Source organism: Octopus sinensis, linkage group LG14, assembly GCF_006345805.1.
Source record: "Octopus sinensis linkage group LG14, ASM634580v1, whole genome shotgun sequence".
NCBI lineage: Eukaryota > Metazoa > Mollusca > Cephalopoda > Octopoda > Octopodidae > Octopus > Octopus sinensis.
The window spans coordinates 28,703,231-28,729,418 of NC_043010.1; the positions used below are offsets into that span (position 1 = coordinate 28,703,231).

Genomic DNA, 26,188 nt, shown 5'->3' on the forward strand with positions numbered 1-26,188 from the left:
GGCACGAGGAAATACAGGGCTTAATAATTAGAGGAGAATTATCAGTGGGACCCCTACTCTACAGAAGCTGAAGATTGATGTTTTATGCTTTGTCTGGTATGCCATTATCAGCCAAAAGGCATTGAGGGTTTGAGACTCCACCATTAACCACATCATGGTGTCCTCTGCTCAAGCATATGCACAGGGCCCAATTTGAACAAATCAGTCTAATTATATATATAAAGTTAATCCAAACAAGGAAGCACAAAAAAACACAACAACGCGAGGACGTGGAACAAATATAGTATTATTGGATGCTCAGGAAAGAAGGAGGGTTTAACGTTTTGAGCGGAGCTCTTTGTCGGAAACATAGGAGAAGGGAAGACAGAGGGAAAAAATAGCCAACGGTACACATGCGGTCACATTTTATATATATAATTATATATATACAATGTTATACACGTTTCATGTATCTGTATGTACATGCACACACATACACACAAATGTGTGTATTCAATCTATGCCGGTATAGAAAATAGATACTAAATGATGATGATGTATATGAAACAAATGAAAACTGGAGTTGCTATTTCATACTCTGCAACTGAAAGATTGTGCAAAACTATTGTTTCTGCTGGATGAATTTCTTTTCTATACCTTTGGATAGCCAGGTGTTTGCAAGAGTGCTATCTGGATTCCTGGATCTCTTCTGACTTGCTCTACACACACACACACCTTTTCCTTTGTTCAGATCTCTTTCCACTTTTTCTAGAGATATTAGTCACTGTACTGGAATTTACCACTGGACCAATATATGCCATTTAGTAGACAATGTGATCAGTATAAGCTTTCAGTATCAAATTGCGACTTATAGACTTCCATCCTTTCCAAAGGACCTTTGAGTTCTCTTTTTTTCACTCCTGGACTGGAGATAACCAGCAACTGTCTAAGGTCCATACATATGTGACCATTGTTAATGCACTTTATAACTACAGGGTCAGTAATTTATATTCCAACACCATTACTGTGTTTATGTCTATGGCCAAGATACTTTCTCAGTCTATACATTGGCACAGTTCACCGTTATCAATTAGTTTAACATCACCATCAAGTTCTTCTATGATTAGTAGTATCTATTCTGTTACAAGTATTCAGGCTAGGTCACTAATCTTTCTCCCACCAGTCTTATAAGTGTTGACTTCATCTTGTGATTCAGTTATTTAAAAAAATAAATGCTTTGTATTTTGAGTTCAAATCCTTCTGATGTTGACTTCATCTTGATCACTGTTGTTGATGTTGTTTTTGTACTTTGATCTAAATTCAACTTCTGATCTTGCAGACCTAGGATCACAGACAATCCAGCCATAATCATGCCAATTTTTATGAGGTTATCTAAGACTACATTATCTAATGTCCTTCCCTTCTTTTTCAGGATGGCAGAGTGTGATTTGAGAGAGATGTAACAGTTACATCTCTCTCAAATCACACTCTGCCATCCTGAAAAAGAAGGGAAGGACATTAGATAATGTAGTCTTAGATAACCTCATAAAAATTGGCATGATTATGGCTGGATTGTCTGTGATCCTAGGTCTGCAAGATCAGAAGTTGAATTTAGATCAAAGTACAAAAACAACATCAACAACAGTGATCAAAGATGAAGTCAACATCAGAAGGATTTGAACTCAAAATACAAAGCACTTATTTTTTTAAATAACTGAATCACAAGATGAAGTCAACACTTATAAGACTGGTGGGAGAAAGATTAGTGACCTAGCCTGAATACTTGTAACAGAATAGATACTACTAATCATAGAAGAACTTGATGGTGATGTTAAACTAATTGACAACGGAGAGGACTCCATTAAAGGTACCCAAGGACCAGCTGATGGTGTTAAACTGAGTGACAACAGAGTGGACTCTATTGACCCTTCAGCATTCAGATTACTTTGTCAAATGAAATGCTCATTTATTCACATTTTCTAAAGTTAGTTCTATGTAATCTTGTTAGTTTGAGATTATGAACAAGTGATTGTTTATTTTAGAATGACATTGCAGGTGGATATGAGAGGCTGGATCTGGTCACTTGAACATAAAACGGGTAAAATATTTGGGCTGTATATGCCTGGTTTAAATGCTAAAAGGGTAAATGGAATGAAGGACCACATAGAGATGTTAACCCGGGTGACAACAGAGAGGACTTTACAAAAGGCACCAAAAGATCAGGTGGGTGTTGAAACAAATGCATTAAGTTTATCTCAATCACCAAGAAAGGAACACTCCTTAATGAACTTCCAGTTTTCATTTCCCAAATTTCATTCATAGGGCTTTAATTAGCCTAAGGCTATGTTAAAAGACACTTGCCCAAGGATGTCCATATAAAGGCTTCCTCAATACTCCATAATATAAGTCCCAAAGGATATGTCAGTTGGGATTTGAATCCATTTGGAAGGCTGCTATGTTGACCATTATACCACTGACATACCAGTTGTATTGGTATTAGATAAGTGGCAAAAATGATTGACCTTATTCAATATTTAGTAGATTGGACTGTATGTGTGAAGGTACGTGGCCCAGTGGTTTGGATGTTACACTTGTAATTGCAAGATTGTGATTTTGATTCCCAGACTGAGCAGTGCATTGTTCTTGAGTGAAACACTTCCCTTCATGTTGCTCCAATCTGCTCAGCTGTAAATGAGTAACTCTGCAATGGACTGACATCCTATGCAGAAGTAGTGTTGTTATCTCAGTCACTTATACATTAAGGGAACTAGGTAACCAGCACTATGAGTCCTGGGTCTCAAGACAGTACTTACTCCTTTACATTCCAATTTCAAATCCTATTGATTTCAACTTTGCCTTTCATCCTTCCAGAGGTCAATAAAATAAAGTATCAGTTAAATAGTGAGGTTAATGTAGTTGAGTCTTCACCCTCCCTTCATATGCAAAGCACTGTGCCTTAAATTTGGTGGCAGGAAAATAGTTCTTTAAATTATTATATACTTACAACTAAGGTGGCAAGCTGATAGAATTATTAGCACACCTGGCAAAATACTTACTGGCATTTTGTCTGTCTTCATGTTCTGGATTCAAATGCCACCAGAATCGACTTTGCCTTCCATCTTTTTTGGATCAGTGAAATAAGTACCAATTGAGCATCTGGGGTTGATTTAATCAACTTAGCCCCTCCTTCAAATTGCTGGCCTTGTGCCAAAATTTGGAACCAGTATTTACTCACAACCTTTTTTGTTCTGATTTCAAATCTCCATGATGTTGACTTTGCCTTTACTCTTTCCCTTATGCTTGAGTTGATGAAATAGGTACCAGTGAACTACTGGGGTAAATTCTGTTATATCTGTTTCTTAAAATCATTAGAACTGGTATTCAATGGCAGGTCAGATTGTTACAGTTTGGTAGGAAGGTATTTGAACTGTTTTAAATTGTTCTAAGTTTGGTGCTTTGTTCTAAGATCATTTCCACCTAAGGTTCATTGATTTGATTTTATTGTATTAATTTCTTTTGTGATCAGAACAGTAGGTTTCAGTAATACTCTGGTGTTGTTTCAGTGGACAATAGTTTTCTTTATGTTTTGTTTTATTTATCTCTTTTACAAAAAATGATCCTGTTTCTGATCCAAATAAATCATTCGTGGTAGCACTAGTGCAAAACTACTACTACCACCACTACCTATACTATTATTGTTACAACTACTACTACTACTGGCACTATTATTCTAACACTAACAACAACAACTACTACTACTACCACCACCACCACTGGTACTGCTATTGTAACAACAACCAATACCATCTCCGACAACAACTGTTACTGTTACTATAATTTTACTACGATATTTATTACTGTTTCTTCTAGTCTGTTTACTACTACTACTACTAATACTACTACTACAACCACCATCTCTGCCGTGACTGAAATTACGACCACCATAACTATCACCACTACCATTACTGCTATCACTCTTATGGCCACCACCACCACCACCACTGCAACTATCACCCCTACAGTTACCACTTCCACTACAACACTGCTGCTGTATCATTGGTGTAGACATGCTGCTGTTTGTTTTTAATAAAATGCTATGTAGTCAATCAATATTGTCAGATGCTCTATATTAAAATCAACATTCTTCATATTAAATCAATATTGTAACATACAATGTTATATATTAAATCAATATCTGTGTGGTGAATGGTGTTACACATAGTGGAGGTAAGCTTTCAGGGAACCAAGTCTGCGACCTGGTTTTCATTCCTCGTACAAGATGTCGCACTTCATTTCATCCATGTCCCTGTTTCTCTTGAGAAAGTCATGAATACCACAACCTCATATTTCCCATCTTCAAGTTTTATATTTTATAAGCAATCTTTATATATTATGTCAAATTAATGGAATTGTACTTGCGAAAGGCATGAATACCTTAACTTCACATATCCCATGTTCTTAATGAATCTGAGGTTTTATATTTTTTAAGCAATTTTTAGTTATTAAGTCAAACTAACACAGTTGCATTTGGGAAAGGCATGAATATCTCAAACTCTCATTTCCTTTTGTCTAAAATGTAAGACTCTATACTTAGTTCAAAAGAACCCAACACTATTGTGGAGTGTTATGTAGTGTGGAGAGGGTTAAAACTGCAAAATTTTGGAATAAATTCATTTACCAAAGTTTGATTCATCTCGCTTGGCAGGGTCACCCTTTATTTTTCATGTCATTGTAGTTAATAAGTACCAGTACTTGAGTTGTTTCCTAGATTCTTACAAAATTGGCGTTTGTAACTAATCAAAGAAATCGATATTGTGAATTGGTATGTTATCATAATCAATAAATTTGGCAAATCCTATAAAAATGTGAAACACCAAACATCATATTTCAAAGCAGAATCTCTCTCTCTCTCTCTTTCTCCCCTCCCCCCATCCTTCCTGCCGCTGCTGCCATCAATGATTATGTCTTACATTGAAACAGTCATGGCTTTGTATGGAAGAGGTAGAGCTGATTGAATCAATATCAATATCTGATTGATAAATTATTTTAGCAACCCTAAAAAGAATGAAAGTAAATACAATTCTGTTAAGACATGAACTCAGAATATAGAGGAGTAAATGGGACTAAATGTTAGAAATTTACTTCAACATGAAAACAAATATATTTAATAATTGGCACAGACATGGTTGCATGGTTAAGAAGTTCACTTCACAAACACACGGTTTTGCATTCAATTTCACTGCACAATGCCTTGAGTGAGTGTCTTTTACCATAGCTTCAGGTCAACCAAAACTTTGTGAGTGAAATCTGATAGATGGAAATTTTGCAGAAGTCCACTGGAGACTATTTTAGTTTTGGGGTTTAACATCACCACTGTGTTCTTGGGTGTCTTTAGTTGAGTTCCACTCTGTTGCAACTATTTATGCTAAGTCTGATCTGAAGATAATTTAATTTCACAGTCTTGGGTTCTCAAAAGGTTCATGGTCACTGTCCTCTGCCCTTTGTCTGAGTCATTAAAATAAAAATAAATTAAGGAACTTCAGTTTTAACCATCTCCCACAGCTGTTTCCCCAGAGTTTTAAGGAACAATACCTCACAATATAGATGGAATAATAATCATTTGAAACATTAATCGTTTACTTCTTCCAGTCATAGGTTTATTTAGCATTGATGAAGGGCTATCCAATATTTTACAACAACAATTAAAAGGTAAAGACCTCCTTCAGTCAACTATGGGATTGCACCTAGAAAGTTACCCTCTGAGATACAAGTCTTGGGCAAATTTGTTTATAGAAGACCAGCAGTCATCCATGCATACCAACCTCCTGTCTCTACGCCAATAATGTTATCCTTGGGAATGGCAAAGGCCTATACAACTTGGCGTCAGTGATATTGCAACTCGTTTCTACAGCTGAGTGAAACAAAGTGTCTTGCTCAAGAACACAACACACAGCCTGGTCCAGGAAATTACTGCATTTCATTTTAGTTAGCAAGAGAACTTCTCTGTTATCAACCTAATCTTCCTCTAATATCTTCTTATCATATTTAAACTGGAAAGTAGATTCACCAGGACTTACATTTCAGTTCAGAATGCTGATACTAATGATTGGCTAGTTATAACAATTCAAAATTTCTTAGTTGCTGGTTGTCACATCCCTATGCCATAAGTCTACCCAAACATGGTTGTCCATAGGTACACAACAACAAAAGAACATTTCCTTAATTTCCCTTAATCTCAATTAATTATCATTAACATTTTCTGTGTTAAAGAGAAACTTAACTCATTGTTTCCTTCTTTGTTGTTCTTTCAGACTGCTGCTTCCACTTTCGATACAGTGAACATGTTCCAAGAAGCCACACTTAACAGACACCCTGCAATCTGTTGACAACTTTGGTCTCTCTATCCAGTACCACTCACATATGGAATGTTCCAACAGTCCTCCACGAAGATGGCGATATTTACATTGAATACAATTCTTACATATCCTGTGCAGTGCCAGACCCCATATTTTGACACGTAAAACTGCAAACTTCAAAGGATATTTTGTTGCTAGTTTTTTTTAAAGTTTTTTTTTTTTTTACTGTTGTTAATGTTGTTGTACTTGAATGAACGAATGGTTTAAACTGCAGGCAATTCTGTCACCATGTCTTCTGAATCAATATATGTAGTGCAGCCTGCACTTGAGACTTTACCTAATGCAAATGACCAAAATGCATCAAATGTTACTGAAGATCCTATTGAGTATAAACCTTTGGATTTGCTTGAACACCTCAACCAAACAACAAATGCGTTGGCTCTATCAACATCGCTGGCCACAAACACGAACACTTTGGCCACTATAACTTCCACAATGCCCACAGCAATGATTAACATGGGCTTGCTGAACAGTCGGCGCGAGAAGCCTTTCAAGTGTGAGGTGTGTCGCAAAGGATTTACATTGCGTGCGTACCTGAAACGACATCAGCAAATTCCTGAGGTGGAAAAACACTTCAGCTGCGCTTATTGCCATAAGGTCTTCCCACAGAGAGACCGGCTGAAGAATCACGAGCGGACCCATTTGGGTGTTCGCCCTTACAATTGTGCCTTCTGCAGCAAAAGCTTCTCCCGTAAAGACCACTTGAAAAACCACCAACGCTGCCATACTGGCGAGAAACCTTTCAAATGTGGAATTTGCCAAAGAGCTTTCTCCCAACGAGACAGACTACGGAATCATTCTCGTACTCACACAGGTGAGAGACCATTCCAATGCCAAGTAAGTAAACTCTTTGTTGCTATAAGATTGTAATTCTACAAAAGTTTTAGATTGGTTCAATTAAAATACATCAAAACTTTATTATATATATATATAAAAATCCAAAATCAAAATCGAAATCGATCAACATCAATGGAAGTTGCAGCTGTGATACCAGTGCCGGTGGTACATAAGAGAACCATCCAAACGTGGCCGTTGCCAGTGCCGCCCCGACTGGCCTCGTGCCGGTGGCACGTAAAAAGCACCATCCGATCGTGGCCGTTTGCCAGCCTCGTCTAGCACCTGTGCCAGTGATACGTAAAAAGCACCCACTACACTCACGGAGTGGTTGGCGTTAGGAAGGGCATCCAGCAGTAGAAACATTGCCAGATCAGACTGGGCCTGATGCAGCCATCCGGCTTCCCAGACCCCAGTTGAACCGTCCAACCCATGCTAGCATGGAAAGCGGACGCTAAACGATGATGATGATGATATATATATATATATATATATATATAATATATATATATATATATATGGCCACAGCTCATGAGCTGAAACTAGAATCAATCAATCATATATATACATACACACACACATACTTACAGTAATATTCCATCACCCACTCACTAAGCAATAGTCACCTAAGGTTTCATAACAATGTATTCTGACCATGGTGAAATCAATTTAGTGCCTTTCAAATGTTAAAAGTTCCCTGTTGAGATTTGAGCTAAGGCCTATATTATTACTAAGACAGTATCAGTATAGGCTCCCAAGCAAATTAGTGCACTAGACCCTATAGTATTTACTTATTGATTGCAAGCCACAGGAATACATAGACCAACAAGAATTAGGCCCCAAGTCCATTGAGTCCTCCAGGCCACTGGCCAGTGTGCCCTTGCCTGAAGGTGGTACTGTTAAGGCCTCATTATTTCTCAAGTAACATGGATCATGATGCTCTGTATTTCATGATGATCAGAAACGTTGACTTAGGTACATAGTTTTAGTGTAGTCAGTATTTGATGAGTCATGTTTCAAATATTTATTTATATTCAAACAAATGTTGTTCTTGTTTGTTTGTTTGGCCTAATTGACTCAACATTGCTTATTATTACATGCTTGCAACATCAACACTCCTCTTATTTTTAGATTTTCTGTTTAATTTCCTCTTTTGTTTTCCATTTGTTGTCGTTTCCTTTTTTACTTTTAATCTCCTCCAGGGGTCATGTTAGTAGTAGTGGCATGTGTATAAAAGGCAAAAGGGAGGTGAGTGTCAGATACACAGAATATTGACCAAGATGTGGTACCCAACAGCAGTTTCTACTTTCAGTAATCTCGCAACTGTCAGACTTTCTCTTTACATGAAGGAATATACACACACACACATACATATGCATATAGATACATTTATACACACTCAAACACATACATATATACACACACAAACATATACACACATATTGTTGATTAAACTTTTAGTCATCAGTGAATGAAAGGCAGCAGCAATCCTCACTTTTCACAGAGATTCCAAGACTAGGGTAGTGAAACGATAACAAAATATTAAATATCAAAATATATCAACATATCAACATATCATCAAGACTGCAGAACTGGTCTGAGTGCTTACAATGGAGAGGGTACTGCACTAAAGGTACCCTGGTACACTAGAATCAGGTAGAAATGATAGACTGGGTAACAGATGTATGTATTCCACTCATTATGTCAAGAAATTAATGACTTGATGGAGCTGATAATATATCATTTTAGCACATTATTTCCACCCCTTTACTCTCTATTTCACAATCTCTCATTGCCCAATGTAAACCCACTTCCCTCAATATTACTCCTCCTCAGTAGAGTGGGTCTTGCAAATTACTTGGTGACCTCATTGCTGCTGGTGCCAAGTAAAACGCATCCAGTACACTATATAAGTGGTTAGCATTAGGAATGGTGTCCAGCCATAGAAACTATGCCAAAGAAGACATTAAAGCTTGCTGCAGTCCTCCGGCTTGCCAGTGTTCCTGTTGAACCAGCCAACCCATGCCAACATGGAAAATGGATGTTAAACAGCACTTAGCTCTGAAAAAACCATTTAACTATTAAGACTTATCAATGAATCATTGAATGACTAAATGCTGTAGGTGCATTGCTTATTTTACAATAATGGTACCTGTACCACTAACAAAACTACTTCCTTTTGTACATCTCATCGGTATGGCTGTGTAGTAAGAAGTTTGCTTCCCAGCCACATGGTTCCTCACTTCATGGCATCTTGGGCAAGTGTTTTCTGCTGTAGTCTCAGGTTCACCAAAGTTTGTGAATGGATATGGTAGATGGAAACTGAAAGAAGCCTTCGCGTAAGTGTAGGCGTGTGTGTTATCATCAGCATCATATAATGTCTGCTTTCCATGCTGACATTGCATGGGTTGGATGGTTTAACAAGCTGACCAGCTGAAGGGTTATTCAGTCTCCAATATTTGTTTTGGCATGGTTTCTATGGCTGGATGCTCTTCCTAACACCAACTGTGTGTGTGCGTGTGTGTTACTGTCGCCTTACCTTGGCTTTGTGCGATAGTTGATCACCATCATACAAGTAGTGTCCTTCATTTCCAATCTTCTGTGAAGACTTTTCTTGTCATAGAGGAATGTTACCATATGCAGAAACAGGCAAAGTGTGGCAACAAGAGGTAGAAAATCTGTCTCAAACAAATTTCATTTGACTCATGCAAGCATGCATTAAAACAATGATGATGATGATGACCTAATCATCATCATCATCGTTTAACATCCGCTTTCCACGCTAGCATGGGTTGGACGACTTTTTACTGAGGGGTGGCAAGCCAGATGGCTGCACCAGGCTCCAATCTTGATCTGGCAGAGTTTCTACAGCTTGATGCCCTTCCTAACGCCAACCACTCTGAGAGTGTAGTGGGTGCTTTTTACGTGCCACCGGCACAGGGGCTAGTCAGGCGTCACTGGCAACAACCTCGCTCAAATCTTTTTACACATGCCACCGGCACAGGTGCCAGTGAAGCGACGTTGGTAACTATCACGCTTGAATGGTGCCCTTTGACGTGCCACAGGTACGGAAGCCAGTTGGCTGCTCTGGCAACGATCACGCTTGGATGGTGCTCTTGGCACCCTACTAGCACAGGCATAAGTGCCAGTAAGGCGACGCTGGTAACGATCATACTCGAATAGCCGCTCTGTCAACGATCACACTCGTATGGTGCTCTTTGCACCCTGCTAGCATGAATGCCTAATGATTGATAAAATAACTCTCATCATGCACACTGTTTTATATGACAAATATCTGACAAATACCAATAGGTGGATTGCCATTATAATGTTAATGAACTTATCCAATAGAATTACAAATTTACTATGTTCTTCAATTCTTTCAATAAGTTGCATAAATTGGTTTTGGCAAATTCCTGCAGTTCTTTTATATACTATATCATTTGACTGGAATTTTTCTTATTTCAGTTGTATTTGTTTTTCCATGAATAATTTCTGTGATTCTACCTGCTGCAGGCAAGGCATGTTTTTTGCCAATTGTGTATAATTTCTTAGCTGTGGAATTTAAGTATGAGGTTTTAAATTATACTCTTAAGTGAAGATTTTTGTGACCTTCACAGGTTTTCTGTGATTGATATGGTTGATGTAGTTAATGTTAACTTTGAACTCCCACAGCAAAAACATGGGCAAGGAGTTCCGAGGGTTGTTGTTTTAGGAAGAAGGACTTGGTGTAGAGATTAATAGAGGACTTAACAACAACAGGAGGATAAACATGTGAGTTGGGAAGACCTGAGTGGTGTTGGCACAAGACCAATTAGCTCCAAGAAGTAGAGGCCACTGTAGCTGGAGCAAAAAAAAAAGGTAGAGTGAAAGAGTCACAGCTCATTTGAGAGTGTTGGTGAGCGACCATATGTAAATCAGTCAGGTAGCCTTTGTGGGGGTGTGGTGGAGTGTAGGCTATATCAGCAACAGCACTGTCCCAGATGTAGAAGTAATTTCTTCCAGGAATTTGCTACAGCTGTTGTTGATTGTGAGGAGTATTCAACCAACATCCTTATCGAGCAGTAACCATAGCAACTGTTTATCTTTCTACCATCAGGAAGTAATTTGAGGCTCACTTGGACCATATTAGCAAACTCAGAGAGAGTCTTCCTTCAAGAACAATCACTCATTTTGAACTCTACTTTGTACCATCATTAGTGTGTGTGTGTGTAGTGGACAAATGCTTTATATATTTCATCAACATAATTATGTTTTTATAATTTATGGTATCAGGTGGTGTCGTGTGTGGTGGGAGAAGATATGTGAGGCTCTTGGACTAAATGTCTTATGTTTACTTTATTCTTTTCACTTTCTGAGATCAAATGCCACTGAGGTCATCTTAGCCTCCACCCTACTCTTGAGTCAATAAACTAAACACCAGACATGTGCAGTCATTGATTCAACTGTCAATAATCTGTCTGTAAATTTGTGGCTTTTTGCCAATCTAAGAAATTATTATTGTTGTTGTTGTTCTTTGTGTCTGGAGCAAGAGGACATGTGTTCATGGTCATAAGTTTTCTTTAAAAATTTGTTGTTTTATTAGCGGGTATTCCAAGTTTTGTTGAACTAAATAACCCTGCTCACTGCAAGCAGAGCCAGCTAGTGTGGCAAGAATTCACCTTCTAAGGATGAATTATAAGTTTAATATTTTGAAGCAAAAATATCAATATGGCTTCCCAAATTGAGGGAACCAATGGCTGTTGGAATAGCTGCTATGGCATTGCTTTTCCTCCACTATTCAATGTAATCAAAAGACAAAGTACAGACAGCAGCAGCAACAACAAGCATGCAAAAGTGATGAGTAGGATATATATTTAAAATGATGCAAGCACAACTTCCATCATTGTCCCCAACACCACTGCTACTACTGCCACCACCACCACCACAAACATTAATTGATAAATCAACAACAGCAGCTTTTCTTTTTTTTGAAGCAGATTGGGAATGGTTTTGCACAAGCTTGCTGGGAAATGGAAAAAGTTGAGTCAACACAAAAATGTTGAGCAACACTAAGTTGCACTTAACAAAGAATGGCAGAGCAATTTCTCTTAATGCACTAGAGGAAGTGCGACAAGACACTGAGAAAAAACACAATAAATAAATATCATTAAAGATGAGGAGACTGGAGCAAGCAATGCAGGTCTAGATTTTAAAAATTCCTGAGACTGGTCTGGAGTTTAGAAACTTATGTCGCCCATAGGAAATGCTTTGGCACAGTTGTTTCTTGTAGGTGAGTATGTATGGAGGAGCTTTGCAAAGAGGGGTAAGCAAACAATCATGTTTGATTAAATTAGGTGGTTTTAAACCTTTTTAAATTTGCCAACAGTAATACAAAGAAAGAATGATATGGATACAAACTCAGTTTATTAGTGAACAGGGAAGGGGACAGGAGTTTCACAAATAGGGTCAGTCACCAATACTTGGCAGCTGTTCTCATGGTAGCCAGTTTCAGTCCCATTTTCTGTGACTGGATTGTTTGTTCAGTAGTTTGAGTGTATAGTTACCAATTGGAACCATTCAGTTTCATGCGCTTGGTCCATCAAAAGTGTCCCCTCTCATCTTCTGTATGTACTGGTTATAGAGTCACTACTGTGGAAATTGGAGACATCGAGTGGAATCCCACACAAACAGATTTCTTAAACTGATATCTTCCAGTTTAAGAACTCCTGAACTAAGTTGTTTACAATTACATGTTCTGCCAAAAAAAAAAAAAGAACGCAATACATACCAATATGTATAGGCATGATTGTATGATGAAAAAGTTCACTTTGCTACCATGTTGCTTTGGTGCAGACTCACTGCATGGCACTTGGGTCAAGTGTCTTCTACCATAGCCCTAGCCAACTAGTGTCTTGTGAGTGAATTTCATACAGAGAAACCTTACAAAGCCTGTGTGTGTAAACATCAAAAAATAAATCCATAAAACTCTAATGTTGCAGTAAATCCAAATCGGACCAACCTGCATGTACATACGTAATTGGCTAAAACAATCTTTAAGAGCAATGTAACAGAAAAGCATAAATTTCACATATAGTTCATTCTATAATTGTGCTCAACCCCTGTTTCATTAGGTAAGGTAAACATTAAGATAAACATGTGTATAATTACATAATTGTGAAAAGTAATTAATTTGAATTAATTATGTACCACAGATATGTAATTATATTCAATGATGTCTGTTAATGAAACATCTGTTACGAAATATGAACTGTATGGGAAATTTATCTCGTGCGTGTGTGTACAGGTATACTCTTTTACTCTCTTTTACTCTTTTACTTGTTTCAGTCATTTGACTGTGGCCATGCTGAAGCACCGCCTTTAGTCGAGCAAATCGACCCTGGGACTTATTCTTTGTAAGCCCAGCACTTATTTTATCAGTCTCTTTTTGCCGAACCGCTAATATGTGCTTATGTAAATGATTATGTTATTTCTCAAAGGAAAACTGTTGAAGTTGATGTTTTCATGTCAAGGAATTATCCAGTAGCTCAGCACTTTCAAACAGACAAGAGAAATGAAAAATCCCTCACTTGTAAAAACTGATGAGGGTTATTGTCAAGAAGAACACCGTCCTGTAAAAACGATGTCTTAGTAAATGTATTATCATATCCCATGCTAGTATAGGAAGACAGACATAAAATGAACTAACAAACGAATATATGAATGGATTTGAAATCAGCAACTTTGAACTGCTAGTCTTTACAATTATATCTAATTGATCATTTCATGTTAGAGTGTAATGTAGGATTTTTCTTGTTTTAACTGCTCTCAGCCATCTACACTCTGAAGATTCTGTGATTTCTTTGGACAAGTTTTCTCACATATTAGATGTTTGGTGTTGGTTGCTTGCCTCCCTCTCTGCGTATAAATATCTTTACTTGTTTCAGTCATTAGAATGTGGCCATGCTGGGGCACTACCTTGAAGGATTTTTAGTCAAATGAATTGACCACAGTACTTATTTTTTTAAAGCCTAGTATTTATTTTATTGGTCTCTTTTGCCAGACTGCCAAGTTATGAGGACACAGACACACCAATACCAATTATCAAGCAATGGTAAGGGACAAAGATGGACAACAAAGACACATGCATATAAACATATATACGTTTGTTCATTAATTACATTACATATGATGGGCCTCCTTAGTTCCCATCCACCAAATCCACTCAAAAGGCTTTGGTCAGCCCAAGGCTATATTGTTTAAAGACATTACACTTACCCAAGGTGCCAGGCAGTGGGGCTGAACCCAGATCCATATTGTTAGGAAGCAAACTTCTTGCCACACTGCTATGCTTATTCACTTTTCATGCTAGCATGGTTTAGATGGGTTGTCAAAGTCTGAGTCAGTTCTTATTCAGAGTTGCTGCGATTTCTAAACTTGTCACTGTCCTGCACATGTGGCATTTTGGAATGGTTTCTACAGCTAGATCTTCCAACTAACCACTTATCAGGGTGTAATGTGTGCATTTTATTGTGGCATCAACACGAGAGGAATTGTTGTGTCTGCAGTATGGCATAAGGATTCTCTAGACCCTGTATTCTCTTGGTTCACTAGTGAAATGATTTACAGTAAATTACATACATACCATACATAAGTACATATACACACACACACAAACACCACACACACATGAGGGTGGGCTGAAAACTTAATAGGTTGACAATGAAGGAGTGATGCTAGAGCTGTGAAATCTTGCATGCATCAATTTTAACTCTTCTTATTGATAACTGCTTTGTTTCTTTCCTGGTAAGCTGACATTTGACTGTTCAACGAAAACTTCAAAAATAGTAACTTATCTTGAAAATTTGGCAGTAAGATGTTATCAAATATCTGCAGAAAGCCCCCACATTAGAGGATTATGCTCCAGCTTTATCATTAGTGCAAATCTGGGCAGCTGGTTTAGGAGGGTAAGGGAGAGTCTTGAAGATGACCTAAGGTCTGAATGTCCTGCAACTACAACCATTGAGGAGAACATTGATTGTGTTCACTGCATGGTGATGGATGACAGGTGATTGACTTCAAATCAAATAGTCAATGCTACTAGCATATCTCATGAGATAGTTGAGAATATTTTGCACAAGGAACTTAGCATGATGAAGGTTTCTACTCGGTGGGTGCCGCGTCGTCTGACACTTGATCAAAACTGCACTGGGCTGATCACATCACTGAAAAATCTGACATTATTTGAAATAGACCCAGCTGAGTGCTGGATTCATGATTATGAGCCAGTGACAAAAAGATAATTCATGCAGTAGAAACATCCCTCCTTACCTACCCCAAAAGGGTCTTGTTTCATCAGGAGAATGCTCCAGCACACAAATCCTTGGTTTCACTGGCTACTGTGCATGACTAGCTTTGAATCTGTTTACCTCCCTCCCTGTTCTCCTGATTTGGCCCTGTTTGACTCTCATCTATTCCCCAACATGAAAATACACTTGGCTGGGAAGCAGTATTGTAGTGATGATGACATCATATTTGCTATTGATAACTTTTTTTACCAACAGCTTCTTCACCAATGGTATACAAGCACTGCACCACTGATGGAAGAAGTGTATTGGCTGCATTGCTATCTTGGAAAATAAAACCTCATTTGATTACATTCCATGAGAGTATCTTGAGTAGCTTATGAACTTTTTAACCAACCCTCATACATATTCAGTCTAATGAACAGGAATTTGAAATTCGAATAACTTGATACTGAGATGCTACCATAAATAACCATAAATAACTCTCAACATCTCACCTGTACCTACATACACTGTGTATGAAATGCATACACTGTATATTCTCTTTTACTTGTTTCAGTCATTTGACTGTAGCTATGCTGGAGCTCCGTCTTTAGTCGAGCAAATAGACCCCAGGACTTATTCTTTGTAAGCCTAGTTCTTATTATATCAGTCTCTTTTGCCGAACCGCTAAGTTACGGGGACGTAAACACACTAGCATCGGTTGTCAAGCGATGTTGGGGGGACAAACACACACACACACATATATATATATATATACATATATACGACGGGCTTCTTTCAGTTTCCGTCTACCAAATCCACTCACAAGGCTTTGGTTGGCCCGAGGCTATAGTAGAAGACACTTGCTCAAGGTGCCACGCAGTGGGACTGAACCCGGAACTATGTGGTTCGTAAGCAAGCTACTTACCACAAAGCCACTCCTACACCTACATATACACTATATATGTATATATACATATATAGCATCATTTAATGTCCACTTTTCCATGCATGAATCAGATTGGATTTGTTGAAGCAGATCTTTTATGGCTGGATGCCCTTCCTGTTGCCAAATTTCACCAGTTTACAAACAAGATAATATTTCTCAGATCTTTTCGATTTGAACGGCAGTTTTTAACATAATTTCTAGGTAACTAAAAAATTAAAAACTTCGTATACTGGTAGAATGTGTTTATAAAACATCTTTTTCTCTTGGCTTTATTGAGAAAATTCTATAGTTTGTAAGATATTTGTTGTTTTTTTTCTTCAATTTCTGCAATTTCAACCAATCAGTGACATCTATTGAGGTAAAAAACATTCTGTGCCGTATGAATATGTCCCTCGTTTAAGAAACAGATTGGGTTTATTTACATTTGTGAAGAAAAAAAAATACCCTTCCCCCCATCCCTAACCCTAAAACAGATTGAAATGCGATAGATCGATACTAGGGTCATAATTATGGCTGACAATTTCATATGACACCGCTGGAAAAAACTGCCATTCAAACTGAAAAGATCCTATTTCTCTATGGAAGAATGATAATGAGCAACTTTGCTTGTATGATAGTGATACATTGATGTTAAAATGAGTGCACACACATGCTCACGCACACATATGATGAGCTTTTTTTACTTTCTGTCTACAAAATCCACTCACAAGGTTTTGGTCATCTTCAGGCTTATTGTAGAAGACACTTATCCAAGCTGCTGCCCGGTGGTACTGAACTCAAGATTATTTGATTGGGAAGTAAGCTTCTTAATCACACAGCTACATCTGAGCCTACACTCTGTGTGTGTGTGTGTACATAGTGTATGTTACATGAGCTTTAGTGTGCCTAAATGTGTTTTTGTAAGGTCAGGACTGAGGAAAACGGAGTCAGTGCAGTCTTAGTTGCCAACAGTTCATACCAAAGAATTTCCCAGTAAAATGGCTAAAAATAGCATAAACAGAGTATTTTTGTGGTATGCACTGATATGACCTGCAGCATTTAGCGGAAAGGTGTCTGGCTGTGAAGGAATCACATCTTGGAAATTGTTTTTTGGATATTCAATTCAGAAATTTTTGTAACACAAGGTTTCCAAAGTACAACCGTCAGTTCTTTACCAAATTCAATGTTGACTTTTAAAAGATAATCTTTCCATCATTCTATCTTTCTGTCTGTCTGTCTTTCTCTCTCACTCTCTCTCTCTCTCTCTCCTCTCTCTCTCTCTATATATATATATATATATATATATATATATATATATATATGCGTACATGTGGGGGTGTGTGTATATGCATCTTTTACTTTTTTCAGTCATGAAACTTTGCCCATGCTGGGGCAGTGCCTTAAAGAATCTTAGTCAAACGAATTGACTCTTGTATTTTTCTTTTAAGCCTGGTACTTACTCTGTTGGGCTCATTTGCTGAACTGCTAAGTTCAAGGATGTAAACCCATCAACAATAGTTGTCAGGTGGTAATGGTTGCGTACAAACACAGACGCAAAGGCACACACACAGACATGATAGGTTTCTATCAGTTTCCATCTACAAAATCCACTTGCTCAATCTATGACTGTAGTAGAAGACATTTTACCTGAAGTGCCACACAGTGAGACTGAACTCAAAACTGTGTGGTTGGGAAGCAAACATCTGACCACACACCCACACCTGTGCCTATATGTGTATATATATATCATCATCATCATCATTGTTTAACGTCCGTTTTCCATGCTAGCAGAGGTTACTCTTTTACTTGTTTCAGTCATTTGACTGTGGCCATGCTAGAGCACTGCCTTTAGTCGAGCAAATCGACCCCGGGACTTATTCTTTGTAAGCCCAGTATTTATTCTATCGGTCTCTTTTGCCGAACCGCTAAGTGACGGGGACGTAAACACACCAGCATCGATTGTCAAGCAATGCTAGGGGGACAAACACATACACACACACACACACACACACATACATACATACATATATATATATATATATATTATATATATATATATATATATATACACACACACATATATACGACAGGCTTCTTTCAGTTTCCGTCTACCAAATCCACTCACAAGGCTTTGGTCAGCCCGGGGCTATAGCAGAAGACACTTGCCCAAAGTGCCACGCAGTGGGACTGAACCCAGAACCATGTGGTTGGTTAGCAAGCTACTTACCACACAGCCACTCCGGGTTATATATATATTTATTTATTTGTTCTAAATTTGAAGCTGGATTTAATGCTCAGTTTGATGACTAAAAAAAATTGAAATTCTGGGTCACAGTAGTGAGAAACTTCTGTTTGGATGAATATATAAATTTATGTATGGAGTACTTTTGCCTCATGTTTGTTAATTCATATATCTGTACATACACAGACATTATTTTTATTTCCTTCATTTCTTCTATACATTAGTAGTAGTACAAACGCCATAACACTACATCAACATGGTTACTCTTCTTTTAACTTCTTTTACTTGTTTTCAGTCATTGCATTGCGGTCATGCTGGGGCACCATAGTGAAAAGATTAGTCAAACAAATTGAGCTCAGTACTTATTTTCTAGATCTGGTACTTATTCCCTTGGTCTCTTTTGCTAAACCACTAATGTTACAAGGACATAAACCAACCCCAGTTGTGAAGTGGTGGGAAGGGACAAACATAAAATCACACTCACATATACAACAAGCTTCCACACTGTTTCCATTTACCAAATTCACACATTAGGCAATGACCAGCTTGGAGTTTTAGTAGAAGACACTTCCCTACAGTGCTGTGCAGGGGATTGAACCCAAAACCATGTGATAGCAAAGTGAGTTTCTTGATTACACAAATTGTGATGGAAACCATTTTATTATGGAAAACATTAGTGGTTATTTAAAGTTTTAATTTTCACTTTCTTTGTTTTACATTTTGAAAATTCAAATTGATCAAACTGTAATACTGGTTTCACATACTGAAATTTTAAGTATAATTGTAACGGAATTGAAAAATAAACTCAAATGAGACTAAAATTTCTTAAGTCTGAAATTTGATCAATGTAATTATTTAATAATTCTGAGTTAGAAAAACAAAACTTAAAACAAAATTAGTTTTAGTTACTTCTTCTCTCATTCACACATTTTTGCTTTATGAAAATTTCTCTCTTATTTATTTATTTTTTCATCAAGCTGACATTTCATATAGAAAAACCTGTAAAAACTTGAAAAGTAGACCAAGAAACTTGCAGTCGACAAACACATTTCTTAATTTGTGATACATATTTATTGTCAGTATATAGTGAAAACAATAGTCTACGGTTTTGACTATATATATATATATATATATATATTGTTTGCACACACACATCATTTTAGTTTTGACTGGGATTTCAAGTTACACTTCTTATTTCTTTATTGCCCACAAGGGGCTAAACATAAAGGGGACAAACAAGGACATACAAAGGGATTAAGTCAATTACATCGACCCCAGTGCGCAACTGGTGCTTAATTTATCAACCCTGAAAGGATGAAAGGCAAAGTCGACCTCAGCAGAATTTGAACTCAGAACGTGATGGCAGATGAAATACCACTAAGCATTTCGCCTGGTGTGTTAACGTTTCTGCCAGCTTGCCACCTTCTGTAAGCCATTTGGTGAGACTACAGTCCCAATAAAATTCATTATATATAATACACACACACATATGCATTGGCCAAGTCTCTTGCTACTCTGAGATTTGCCTGTAGGTGCACAAGGTCCTCGGGCAAGTTGAAAAATGATGGCATTTACACACACACACACGCACATATAGGATTCAAAATAGAATTATTAATTTCTACTTTGATATCAACTATTCTTTGTGTTGGCAGTCAACACTAAATGTGTGTGTGTATTGGTGGTAAAATATTAAGAAATTAATTTTTGATTGAGTGACGAATGTAGCTGTTCAGTGAGGAAGTCTCTGAGAAAATTTTCTGCTGCATTCCCACCTTATCTATAATTGAGCAGTAGTAGACGTTGCTGCTCCAGGTCACCTGCCAGGTGCTACGTAACTCCCCCCCCCACTCCATATATTGTTCCTTATATACCAAATAACTCATTAATGGTATAGTGTCCAGTGGGACAGTCTGGCCATGTAGTGTTCTCTCCATTGTTCACTCTGTTTCTGTACATTTCTTGCTATTTATTCCATGTTAAGCTCCTACTGAGCAGAACTGTGATCTGAGACATTCCTGTTTTGACCATCCTATCCAGGACTAAAATGTCTAATTCATCCTTTCATTATTTATAGCAGTAGGGTGTTATTTGAGGTAGATGTAGCTGGTATTTCTAGCAGATTGAGTCGCTGTATATTTGCTGATTTTTCTGTGCACCGTAGAATCAGGTAACAGGCCAAGGTATTATCTCTGTGATATGTATTCACGTCTTGTTCTGTAGAATCTGGTGGTTAGCCAAGGTACACTTGGACAGAGTATGATTTCAATGATAAAGTTGAAGAATAATCTCTATATATATAAAGCTGAAGTAATCTGTGTATGGCAGGTTTGGTAGCCTTCAACTAACACTATCTCCTCCGAGACCCTGCGGCGCAAGTTGACCAAAATTGAGAGTATGATAGAAGAAGGCTTGCTCTTCCTTCCGTAAAAGAAAAAATTCAAATCGGACCATGTTAACACCAAAAATTATTTACATCAAAAAGCTGCTTTTTTTCTATGAAAATCCCTATTTTTTATGATTTTTTGACTGCTGTGTTGCCATTTTTCGGTGTATTTCAACCAGAAAAATGTTCACTTAAAGAGAATAACAGGCTACATAATGCAAAATTTTTACTTTTCAAAAATTCCAATTCTAAAGGGTCAAAACAAACCCGAGCAATGCCAGTCAATACTGCTAGTAAAATAATAAGATTGAAGAATTATTCTGTTGCTTTTAAGAGATTGATGTTTGAGCTATTGACTATTTCTCCCTAGTGCAGCTCAACTTACTGTTGTATTGAACTAACACCTGGTTAACTGTACTTTTGTAGGCTCATTGTAAGGTTATTGCTTGAGTGATTATAAGACATTGACTTTAAAAAGTTCATCAACCTAGATGTACAGATATAAAACATCTGGTTTGTATGTATGTCAGCTTGACTTAAAACCCCATTATTATATCAAGTCTTATGGTTAACAAGTTTGCTTCACAACCACATGATTCTAAGTTCAATCCTGCTGTACTGCATCTTCAGCAGGTTTATTTTAGCAGGCTTGGTTGTAAATAAGAAGCATATTTCCCAACCATGTAAGATGTAAACACCCACCACATTGTTAATTAGTGTCAAATATTACATTATGTGTATGTGTCATAGCTGGCTGGGTCAGCAGAACTTCAGATGATTGACAAAAGAATATTGTCTTTACACCTGTCACTAGCATAACACATCCAGTGGAGCATGCTTTCTTCATTTCTCTCCAACCTATTGTTATCTACTGTACTACAGATATAACCAAGACACCTAGCACTAGCTGATTCAGCACACTTTCTCACTCTGCATTCCATGTCAGTTTCTCTACTAAATCCAAGAACTATAAGTCAAAGTAGAAGAAAGTACCAGTGGCATGAATTTGTTTAAGGTGGACCTCAACTTGCCAGAAAGTGACCCACACACTTGATTTCATGACCTTCCTCTGTGGCACACATAGAATGAAACATGCAGGATTCAGTTATGAAGCTGCAACAGACTTCCACTAACCTGGTTATAGTTATGAGTGGCACCTTCTGTAGCATGTCTGTCATGCGTAGCCCTCATCTGTTCATTCAGCTGTTGAAATTTGTTGTACTCATCATCCACTTGTTCCATTGTTCGTTATCTACAGCATAGGCATCTTATAATCAACCACATACAGGAGGTGGTTAAATGTCATACTATAACAATTGCATATGTATCTATTCCTGGTTTAACATGTTGTTAATTCAAAACAGGTGTTAGTACCAGGATTAAATTGGAATAAATAGAAGGTTCCATGAAGTATTTTTCATTAAAAATCAGTTGCATTTTTACAGGGTTTATTTTTAATCTATAAAAATATCTTTCAATCAGTGGTAGATTATTTTTAACACCTGTTTGTTATTGGAACTTATGTTTCTAGAATCTTCAACAGTAAAATTCTTAGGCTCCTATTTTTCTTGAGTTATGGAATTGTTAATAAGCCACTATCATCAAATTCATTTGCAGTATTTTTTTTTTTTGGTGTTTGTGTGTTCTATTTTTCTCCCCTGCTCAATATAGAGAAACAGTTTTAGGATCTGTAGCGTTATGTGTTGGCTCTTATATTTCTTCAGATTCTTGAAGCATATGTATGTATGTATATATTTTTTCTAAAATTCACTTTCAGAGTCTAGAAGAAAGGGCTAGTGGCTTTTACAGGCAACCATCTGGTTCGCCAGCCCTCAGTCAAAATCGTCCAACCCATGCTAGCATGGAAAGCGGGCGTTAAACGATGATGATGATGCAAGTGTCTTCACAGACTCTGAGGCTAGAGAGCTTGATGCCATTAATGATCTCCTTAAACAATAGCAAGTCAACAACAGTTACAGGGAAAGACTGAGCAGGGAGGGCGTTCCAGAGGGGGGACATTCTGAGGAAGATGGACAGTAGTAGTGAGTGTGGACCTAGTAGGATAGGTGGATGTAACTAGCATGATGAGAGAAGGAGAGACAAGTAGGCTGGGAATACCTGAGTAAAGCCGGTAAGAGTCCAGCAAACTCTGTGGATCAGAAGAGTTATACAAGTTTTGTTTCTGTTATTTCACTTAACCATTAAGTATTTTTGCCAGTCCTTTGTGGATACCTGTCTGATAACTTTAGAATTACTTTTCAGCTATACTTGTTTTGAACATTCTCACCCATGGGACTCCACCTATTGTCTGTACTCCTCCCTAAATATCTTCTTATTGGTGTTGCATTGCTTTTTATTTTGGTATTCTTGATAAATTATTTTGTATTTTTATTCCAAACATTGTTAGAACTTTCCCTAAGAATGAGTGGATTCTTCACAATTTAGTGAAGATCTCTTCTCTGTTTTTATTCCAGGTATAACACCTTGATATTTTGTATTTTTCTAGTATTTGTCTGTCTGTCTTTTTATCCTTTTGTGTCTCTTGACAATCTCATTAAGAATTAAGAAAACTTTCAGTTTAATTTCCACTTTTCTGTCTTGGTTTTTTTATGTTTAAGATTAGATTTTCTTTTATAAAAAGCTTGAAATTTAGGTGGAAGGAAGTTGGCATTCTTCTTTCTGACTACTGCAGGTAACTACATAGATTAACTGTTATTGTGGTGAAAACCCAAGTCAGCCTTATAGACCTATAATCAAAAATATCCAAAGCTTTGACCATCCTGCTTTCTTAGGGCTGTATCTTTCATCTTTTACTTGTTTCAATCATTATGCTGGGGCAACACCTTGAAAATTTTTAGTCAAATGCAGCAACTCCAGTACTTATTCATTTGTTAAGCCATATTCTCTTTTGCCAAAGGGACTGAGGGGGCTTTTACTTGTTTCTTTTTTATATTCTTTTCTTGCAAATTGCTTGACAACCTCACTCCTACTGGTGGTATGAGAAAATCCCCCAGTACATTCTGTAAAATAGTTGGCATTTGGAAGGGCATTCAACAGTAAAACCCATGCCAACGTTGTCATAGGGTCTTGTCACAGTGGCATTGCTCACTAGATCCTGTCAAACTATCCAACCTATGCCTGATGGAGAATGGAAACTAAATGATGAGGATGCTTGAAAGTTCTACCTTGTAGCTAGACTCCTTCATAGACTTGGCATAAATTGACTGATTTTTCCTGGTGATATTAATATCTTTGATTGTTTTCAGAATATCTGATGGCCAAGTCTTTTTCTTTTTCCATTGTTGTGATTTTTATCTTCTAAATTTTAGAGGGAGGCTGGGATCATTTGGTCCAAAAGAAGATTCCATCTTTAGATTATTCATGTATTCAAAATAAAATAACTAGCTTTAGATCTTCTTTTTAGATCTCTTCCATATTCTTCTGTTCCTGTTTTTGTGTCTGTGTGTATTGGCCTTTGTTTAGTCAATATTCTTAAAGTATGTTACTGTTTTTTTGTTTTTTTTTACTTCTTTTGTTTAAACTTTCAATACTTCTCTTCTAATCCTTTACATTCTCACTATTTATCTTCTGTCTGTCTTTTTATATTTTATTTTTATTGTTTGTAATTTTGATGTCTGTTTTTGTTCATTGTTTGAGGTTTTATTGCTTATAGTCTTTCTTTCTGTTTTTTGTAAGTGTTCAGTTTTCTATGCTTGATAGCTTTTTGATTTTTAAGTATGCATTTGTTTAAATTAGCTCATCTGTTGAGATCCAGAGTTACTTCTAGGTCAAGGTTATTTTCTCTTCAGATATTAAACATGTACAGTATGTGTCATTTTCTGTGCTGGTATACAGCTGTAAAATATGCATGTTGGAATGTATTTGCCTTGGTACTGTTCATGATTTATTGTTTTATTTCCAAGGTTTAGTCAGATTTTAGTCAGATTTTAGTCAGATTTGCATCATTTTTATTGAATATTCCTGTATCCATTACTGTTGAAGCAACATTTTCCATAATTAGGCTATAAGATGATGTATTAAATGCTGTGTGCAAAAAATTCCTAATTAATGTAAATTTCCCTCTTAGTTGAAGAAAGAAAACAGAATCTAGTAGTGATTGTTAGTGACTGTCAAGGGAGACTCACATCCATATAAATATAGAACTTGTAAACTTGGAAACAAACAGACTTGGAGTGGGGAGGGCATGTCATTGATCCAGTCAATAACAGCAAATAAAGGACTTTGACAAACCTGGCTAACTGTTTGAATGACTGAGTGATTAACAAGCAGGGAAGTTAAATGGTTAATCATAGTGAAATATAACTAGTGCATGTGTTTATTACTAGCAGAATGACCTTCCTGAGATACAACAAAATATGTTTCAACACACAATTTCACATCTTGCAATCCAAATGCAGAAACAAAGAATTAATTTCTCAGATTTAACTTTCATACTCAGAGGAAGGAAAATCTGATGTTTGAGGGCAAGGGAGATGACTATGGACATGTTTCAATCTGTTAGACCTCATCAGTACAGCCTACTGAAGCCTGCTAATCAGTTGACATATTTTTATATATAAAAGATAAAAACAAAAGTTACGAACATTTTTGGGACAGTAAAGATAATTAGATTAAGAAATAATCTATTGAATCCACTATACATTGTTTTTGTTTTGTTAATTGAAATTTAGCATATTCTGTCATTCTTGTTATCAAATTTAAAGCACACATTCTCCTTTTAAACTGAGGTTGAATATGATTATAGTTTTTTTTGTTTGCATTTGACATGCTTTGTATTCAGTTAGCTTTTTTTTGTCTGGTATTGGGATAAGTTGTTCTGTTAATGTTTTTTATAAATGGCATCCTGTTGACAGTGCAAATTCTCAGAATACGTAGTTTATGTGAGGCACACCAAAATACCTTATTATTTTACATAGCTCTCCTTAAACCTGTAAGTCAGTTGTTTGTGGGGTTGTTTTTGCTGTTAATTCATTGATGCTTAAAGATAACTTTTTCAAACTTACTGCTGCTGCTGTGAGCTGGTAAAATCATTAGCACACTGGACAAATTGTTTAGTGGCATTTTGTCTCTGTCGTTACATTCTGAGTTCAAATGCTGCCAAGGTTAACTTTACTT

General features: G+C 37.0%; 1 protein-coding gene across 4 annotated transcripts in view; it reads left to right on the forward strand.

Annotated features, from left to right (window-relative positions):
* The window catches only part of LOC115219189 (zinc finger protein 184-like), an 81,837-nt gene that overhangs the window by 36,152 nt on the left and 19,497 nt on the right, over positions 1–26,188 (forward strand). For 3 of the 4 annotated variants that reach the window (XM_029789304.2, XM_036508770.1, XM_036508771.1), the window contains exon 2: positions 6,291–7,232. In XM_029789304.2, coding sequence (XP_029645164.1) covers positions 6,624–7,232 — 609 coding nt within the window. In that variant the 5' untranslated portion in view covers positions 6,291–6,623. Of the gene's footprint in view, positions 1–2,065; positions 2,203–6,290; positions 7,233–26,188 lie in introns of those variants that run through there. The other variant, XM_036508772.1, reaches the window with a different exon arrangement.